The 7882-nt window shown below is 38.0% G+C and overlaps 1 protein-coding gene across 1 annotated transcript; it reads left to right on the top strand.

The window, feature by feature from the left end:
- Positions 1-3236: 3236 nt before the first annotated feature.
- On the top strand, positions 3237-7307 carry LOC105186007 (uncharacterized). Its single transcript, XM_011145926.3, has 3 exons — positions 3237-3470; positions 3695-3932; positions 6459-7307. Exons 1-3 carry the CDS (start codon positions 3299-3301, stop codon positions 6916-6918), a joined length of 870 nt encoding a protein of 289 aa, XP_011144228.1. The 5' UTR covers positions 3237-3298; the 3' UTR covers positions 6919-7307.
- The last annotated feature ends 575 nt before the right edge of the window (positions 7308-7882 follow it).

The raw sequence follows: 7882 nt of genomic DNA, 5'->3' as shown, positions 1-7882 counted from the left end.
ATACAGACCAAAACATTTTATTGTAATTAATAAAAAGTTGCGTTCATATTTGAAAGACCTGACTCTCCTAATTAGCCTTGATTAATAGCGTAGAAACAAAAAAAGGAATTATACATAAGAACAATATAAAAATATTTATTACATGTCTTTACATACGAAAAAAAAACGAACCAGTCGTCGGCGGGACTCGAACGCCGTCGTCGGCGCAAAAGTGTTCGCGGCGCGGGAGCCTCTGTCTGTTCAGCCACGCCGACTTCGTAAAAGAGTGTCGTAACTTGCGCCATATGTGGGGCACAGCTCCGCGAGCCAAACTTTAACTGCAAATTACTCGTAAACAAAGACGCATTCATGCATATTATGTTAGGGCGTTTATACACGGCATCATAGCTATCGAGTGTGCTATGACTCGTGTTGAAATCGATGAAACAGGTTGCGTCATCTCCTTGTGAGAGACAGATGGAAAATCGAAGAGCCATTTCCGAAATTTTGCTTTTGCGGCATGAAAGAAATTCCTGCATCGAATTGTTACTGGCGATGAGAAGTGGATATATTTCGAGAATCCCAAACGCAAAAAGTCGTGGCTTTCACCTGGCGAAGCATCAACATCGAAGGCACGGCCAGATCGCTTCGGAATGAAGACAATGCTCTGCGTTTGGTGGGACCAGAAAGGAATCGTGTACTATGAGCTGCTGAAACCGGACGAAATTGTCAATGGGCATCGCTACCGACAACAACTGATCAATTTGAACCATGCATTGCTCGAAAAACGGCCAGAATGGGACACGAGACACGAACGAGTGATATTGCAGCAACAACGTTCCGTGCCATCGCACTTCTATCGTCCAGGACACCATCAAAACGCTGAAATGCGATCTGTTACCGCACCCGCTGTATTCGCCAGACCTGGCCCCTTCCGATTATCACTTGTTCCGGTCGATGGCGCATGGCTTGGCTGGGCAACACTTGGCCAATTTCGAAGAAGTGCAAAATTGGTTGGATGAATGGTTTCGGTCCAAAGACGCGTCGTTTTATCGTCGCGGTATTCATGTATTGTCAGAGAGATGGCAAAAATGTATAGCTAGCGAGGGACGATACTTTGAATAAACCATTTTTTGTATTTCTCTTGAAATTTTCCATTTTTATTGATCAAAAGAACCCGGAAACTTGGTTGCGCACCTAGTACGTGCGTGTTTATTTTCACTCCTGAAAGACATTTGAGCAAGTTCTCAGAATAAACTAGAAAATGGATTGAAATAAGATTAAAATAAAAAGAAAATAAAAGTCAGTCAATCATGCATGATGTATCCGTTCGAACATCTTTTGTAAACGTAAATTTCATTCAATAATAAAAATGTATTTTTATCGATTTTTTTTTTATTTTAAATTTTATTCAATGATCTTGTGTCGTGAGTTCTGAACTTGTTTCGAGCTCCTCTATTATATTATGGAAAAAGAACATATCGGACCCATTTAAAAAAAATGAAGATGACCTTGGTATCTCCGAAGCGTCTCCAAAAATTATTATCGCTATGTGATAGCCCCCTTCGTAGTGTGCGATTTTGGTTACACAAATTTTCCTCTGAGCCTTATAGATTCGAAGATATTTAAGGTCCTAATAGTTATTGCCTCACCCTGTATATATCAGCGAGTCGAAGAATCCGAGAAGCAGCAGCAAAATGCATATTTCGGAGAGAAGGCAAATATCGGCAGCTTCGCATTCACATTCATATAAGATCTGTGTGTAGAAAAGTCGAAATGATAATGCAGCACACACACATTTGTCCAAAGTCTGTGAGAAAAGATATATATGGAAAAATGCGATGAAAGGATAGCGTAATCGCATCAGCGCTTATCCGGCAATTGTCTTTACTATATAAATACTATGTAAATATATACACATATGTGTACCAAAATTCACTGACGTCGATAACAGATGATAACGTTCCCTATTTTTTGATCGCCTTTACGTTATCGACGCTTTGCAAGTTCGTTGACGACTTTCAGCATCCGCTTAAATGTTAACGATAAAGATCGCTCGGGAGAACCAAAGCGGCTTGAAAATGCAGATTTGTAAGCATTATTGGACAAAAATCCAGCACAATCCACTTCAGAACTTGCCAGAGTATTAAATGTTGATCACATAACGATTACTGAACATTTATATGATATGGGAAAAATTCGCAAAGGATAAAAATAGGATCCGCATCAATTATCAGAAAATGCTATTGCGAACCGATAAACAATTGCATTTTGTTGATCTTTAGACAGAAAATGAAGAATTTTTTGTTTCGAATGGCTACTGGGGATGAACAATGGATCTATTTCGATAATCCCAATTAACAAAAGATATAGATTGATTTAGGCCAATTAGCAATATCCATTTTGAAATGTAATATTCACGGTTCAAAGGTATCGCTATAAGGTATATATGGTGGAATCAAGATGATATTGTGTACTATAAACTGTTAAATTCGAATGACACTGTCACCGCTGATCATTATCGACAACAATTATACAAATTGAAACAAGCGTTGGGCCAAAATCTCACCAACTACGAGTAAACGACGCAAAGTGATCCTTCTTCACGACGATGCTCGACTTCATGTTGCATTATCAGTAAAGCAAACGCAATTAGAGCTGGAGTGGAAAGTTTTACCGCACTCTGCGTATTCTCCAGACATTGCTCTATCCGATAATCATTTGTTCCGGTCGATGTAACATGCTCTAGTGAATACACACTTTCATAACTTCAAACCAATGTGAAAATTTGTTGAAAATTTAATCATTTCCAAGAAAGAATCTTTTTATCGTCGCGGAATCCATCTCTTGCCAGAAAGATGGGGAAAAGCTGTAGAAAACGAAGGAAAATATTTTAAATAAGGTATTCGCTTATTATCTTATTTAAGTAAATCAGTTTAAAAAAAAAGCCCTCAAAACTAAATCACACACCTAATATAAGAGAAAACCGAAGAGACACTACTTGATCCGAGAGATCATCCATTTTCAAGCAGTCGTTTCTGCGAATGATAGCTGTGAATTTGCGCACGATTTTGCGACGACTTTCGCCGGGTATTTACAAGTCTAAAGTTATTCTATCGACGGCTACCTCTCAGCTAAACCATTTATCATTTTAACGTTTTGTCTCGACACGTGACCGACGAATCGCGACACATGGCAATGAAAACAAAATCAACAAGACAATGCGGACAAGATCCGTGCGAGGCAGGTCAGGATATTCAAACGGTCAGAATATCGTGTGCAGTCGACGGTGTATTCGCACGTAGAGCGTCGTTTTCGGATGTTTCGGCACGTCGTCAAATCAAAGAACTTAACCGAGGACCTTCTTTCGCCTGAGATAATGCTCACCATTTTCGCGCTCCTTATTTTAACGAGTGGCATGGTTACGGCTTGGCTGATACCAAAACAAATTTGGCCAAAACAAAACACATATAAAAATATTACGTCGATACGTGAGTAACCCTGTCATCGTCGCGCAAAATGATTGTCTTGAAGAAGAAAGATACACGATACCTCCGTTTGCTCTTTATGACTAGAACTCCGTTCTCTGGCAGATACGCGTAATCCAAAGTATCAATTGAACCGATTCGTGACTCTTCGAGACAAATACGAAGATGCAGTTATACCGTCCTGCTTGGCGGACAGAGAGAAATCGTATTGTGCGTCTTGTTTGCAGTACCGGATCTCTACAAGTGTGAGCGGACAATGTACACTATAAGAATTTGCCTTCCATACAGCATGGACTCGATAAAGTCATATTTAGCCTCTGGCAACCGGGATTTGGATTGGCCGCGTTTCGAGCCCTATTATATACCTGAATTACACCTCAACTTTGCACATGCAAGGATAAGAAGAATGACGCTCTTCAATATGAACATCTACGAAGTAACGAACTACAAGATAAATAACGTCGTGTAAGTAGTCGGCAGCGAGCGAGATCTCTGAGGTAACGCACGGTCGAGACACGGAACAATTATCCCCATTCGAAAATAGACGGGTCGATCGACGCTATTGTAACATGCTGATGCATGTTAATCTGCGGTGCGACGAGTCGCGTCGTACGTGACGATTGTTACCGTCGAAAATTTCCGAGCGAATGTTATGAACGATTGACACAACCTACTACAGTACTCGTCGCACGGCAACACCCAAAAAATGTATTCTTTTTGTAAAGTGATTTTTTTAGTCTCATATTCTAAGGGAAACCTTTTGCAGAAAAAGAATTCCTCTTTCGATAAAGCGGTTAAAGTGAACCATACATCTAAAATTTGTTACATATTATTTGAACTTTTTTCCTCTTATTTCAAGAGGATTTTCTCTTATATCAATTAATTTTCCTTTTTATATGAGGAGATATATGTTGATTTAAATGTCGACTACTTTTGTTCAGTCATGCTCTACCTCTAGACATGAACGAAAAAATAACCACATGCTCATGGGTCAAAATATATGGAACGCTTTTTAAAAATGCGTGTGTTGCTGTAACATATAACGAAGATAATTTATCCATATTTGATCAAATACAGTTTATAATCTAACATCTTTATAGCTATAAAATCCATAACGAAACTGATTGAAAAGGAAAAGGAGCTATAAGGCCGTTTTTCTGTCCTGCACGGAATTTACTCAAATTTTGCAGAAATAATCTGCATAAAAGTCTTCATAATTTCCTTAAAGCATTTATGAAAATAGCGTTTCAATTCGGAGAACGAGGCATTTTAAATTCTAGATTTTGTATGGGATTTCGTGTGCGATTTGGAGAATGTTTGTCATAATTCACTTTGTTATTGATTCACCCCAATCACACCAAACTTTCTCAAAAACTTTCCATAGGTATTATCTTCAAAATATAATATTGTTAATTATATTAAAGTAGTAAGTTGATCTTGTGTTTGCGTATCATCTTCATCCAATAACGCTTGCAGATCGGCGTTCTCAATTGCTTTTGGTCTTCCGGAGCGTTCCTTGTCCTCAGTGTCAAAATCGCCACTTCTGAAGCGTTTAAACCAATCTTCACAGGTAGTTTTCGATGGTGCATGTTCGCCGTAGGGCTCCTCAAGCAAACGACGTGCTTCAGCTGCACTTTTTTTCAAGTTAAAGCAGAAAAGCAAAGCTTCTCGCAAATGCTGTTTATTTGGCACAAAACTCGACATCTTCGTTGTTAGAAAAAATATTTTTGCGTTGCGATATATGTTGGTATTACGACTGGTTATTGTTAACAGATGTCCAAGCTATAAAAAAAAACATACTTCAGACATGTATGTCGACTACATGTATCGTTAGCGGCATCCATGTGTGAAACCCGGAAACTTAGTGTGTGTGTGTCTCAGCAGAGATAAAGACCCCATGGTGCGTCACTTCCATAGTACTAGGTGCGCAACTAAGTTTCCGGGTTTCACATATGGATGGCGCTAACGACACATGTAGTCGATATACATGTCTGAAGTTGTGTTTTTTTTATAGCTTGGACATCTGTTAACAATAACCAGTCGTAATACCAACATATATCGCAACGCAAAAATATTTTTTCGAACAACGAAGATGTCGAGTTTTGTGCCAAATAAACAGCATTTGCGGGAAGCTTTGCTTTTCTGCTTTAACTTGAAAAAAAGTGCAGCTGAAGCACGTCGTTTGCTTGAGGAGCCCTACGGCGAACATGCACCATCGAAAACTACCTGTGAAGATTGATTTAAACGCTTCAGAAGTGGCGATTTCGACACTGAGGACAAGGAACTCTCCGGAAGACCAAAAACAATTGAGGACGCCGATCTGCAAGCGTTATTGGATGAAGATGATACGCAAACACAAGATCAACTTACTACTTTAATATAATTAACAATATTATATTTTGAAGATAATACCTATGGAAAGTTTTTGAGAAAGTTTGGTGTGATTGGGGTGAATCAATAACAAAGTGAATTATGACAAACATTCTCCAAATCGCACACGAAATCCCATACAAAATCTAGAATTTAAAATGCCTCGTTCTCCGAATTGAAACGCTATTTTCATAAATGCTTTAAGGAAATTGTGAAGACTTTTATGGAGATTTTATTTCTGCAAAATTTGAGTCAATTCCGTGTAGGGCAGAAAAACGGCCTTATAGCCCCTTCTCCTTTATATGAAAATCAATAAGATTTGCATGATACATATAACATATAATTCCTCTAACTTTAAGAATAATATGTTTATAATATTTTCTTCTTAATCTTAAAGTTAATCTTAATCTTAATCTTAATCTTAAAGTAATCTTCTTGAGGCCATATATAAGAATAAAATCCTCTAAAATTTAGATGATTCCGGTTGTACTAAAATTACTTTATTTTGGATGAAAGAATAGCATAACTCAGTCGGACGAAATCCGATCTACAACGATCAGGTCGTCGGCACGGCGATGCAGTGTAAAGTTTTAACAGTTAACTTTTAACTATTGTTTCTAGAGCTGACGATAAAGTGAGCATGATTACATTCGACGCATACTTTCCAAGGATCTGCATGTACGCTCGCTATGACATAGAATATTTGGAGCATAATCGATACTTCAGGATAAGCGGCGACTCCATAAATATGCGATTTTGGGATGTCACTGCTACCATCGATATGGATGGTATATTTTATAATAATACAAATGGAGAAGAAATGTTCCGAGTGAGCAGAGTTTTGATAAAGTTCTCTGTAAAGGACCCACAGTTCTACATATATCTATCGGACGAAGACGACATCAAAACAATCAGTTCGTTGGCTGATTATATGAACAATAACACGGAAGAAATGGCGGAAGATATAAGGTTTGTAGTTAATACGATTGTTGCAGATATTATCAAGAAAACAGCCAATAGCATCTACACAAAATTTCCGATTAAAACCCTCATGCCTAATTATCGATTGTCTGATTATTGAGTGCGCCATCGTTTTAACTCCGCGACTCTCTGCAGCTACGATATTCAGTTATAACTATTAATCACCAACATAATGAATTGTGCGCGAATTATTCCTACCGAGTCACGTACACGCACGTACACACCGGTTTATGAAATGTCTTCTCCGACCAAGTCGTTACGTACATTAAATGATTACGAATGCGAATGACTGCTCGCGGATTTTCACGGCAAACGTTTGAGACAAAAATGGAATGATGTTGTATAATGTGAATACTACGTATATTTTTATTATATCGTATATTTTTATTATATCTTCACTTGATAAGGTAAAAATATAATGAAAATACTCACACCTTTCGCGAGTATTTCGTTAAGCTTATAACGTCGGACGTCGCGTCATATCGACAATATCATCTCGGCTTTTGTCATCATCGATCATCGCGCAAGTTCGTGAGCAGTCTCTTGGGATTGTAATAAATTTCACGCGTCCCTAACTTTAACGGAAAAAGTGACTACAAACCGATACACGAAGAAGAGTACATTTGAAATACGGTCCGCACACCTTTCTCAGTACAATTTGCAACGCAGTTGATAGTTCAATGAAAGAACTTGTTTTTAACAATCGATTCCTAGAAGTTAAGTTCTTTTATTGCATCATTCATACTGTGCTCCAAATTGCATCAAGAGAAAATGTCCAAACTTCGCATGATGAAAGTCAAGTAAAATCACCGCGAAAGTGATTATCGCGTATTATCGAGAACGTATCCGTTTTCTTTAGGAAAGAAAATGGATACCTGATTCAAAATAATTCTTTTCTACATACAGATAAAATAAAAATCTTGTTAACGCGTACGTAACATTGACATTTTCATTAACGTGAAAGCGGACAAACTGTACAGATTATTTGTATTTTAAGTAAACACAATAAAGGATTACGTACGTAACAAGCGAAATTTGCGGCAATACATTAATTTTATGTAACC

Source organism: Harpegnathos saltator, unplaced genomic scaffold, assembly GCF_003227715.2.
Source record: "Harpegnathos saltator strain DR-91 unplaced genomic scaffold, Hsal_v8.6 scaffold188, whole genome shotgun sequence".
Classification (NCBI taxonomy): Eukaryota; Metazoa; Arthropoda; class Insecta; order Hymenoptera; family Formicidae; genus Harpegnathos; species Harpegnathos saltator.
Note: the sequence above shows the minus strand (reverse complement) of the source record. Positions and strands in the feature narration are given on the sequence as shown.

Excerpts from the sequence above, each read along its gene's own strand:
- LOC105186007 (XM_011145926.3), top strand. The coding sequence starts at position 3,299 with ATGTTTCGGCACGTCGTCAAATCAAAGAACTTAACCGAGGACCTTCTT. Across the intron at positions 3,471-3,694 it reads TAAAAATATTACGTCGATAC|TACCGGATCTCTACAAGTGT; the intron begins GTGAGTAACCCT and ends TCTTGTTTGCAG. Across the intron at positions 3,933-6,458 it reads TACAAGATAAATAACGTCGT|AGCTGACGATAAAGTGAGCA; the intron begins GTAAGTAGTCGG and ends TATTGTTTCTAG.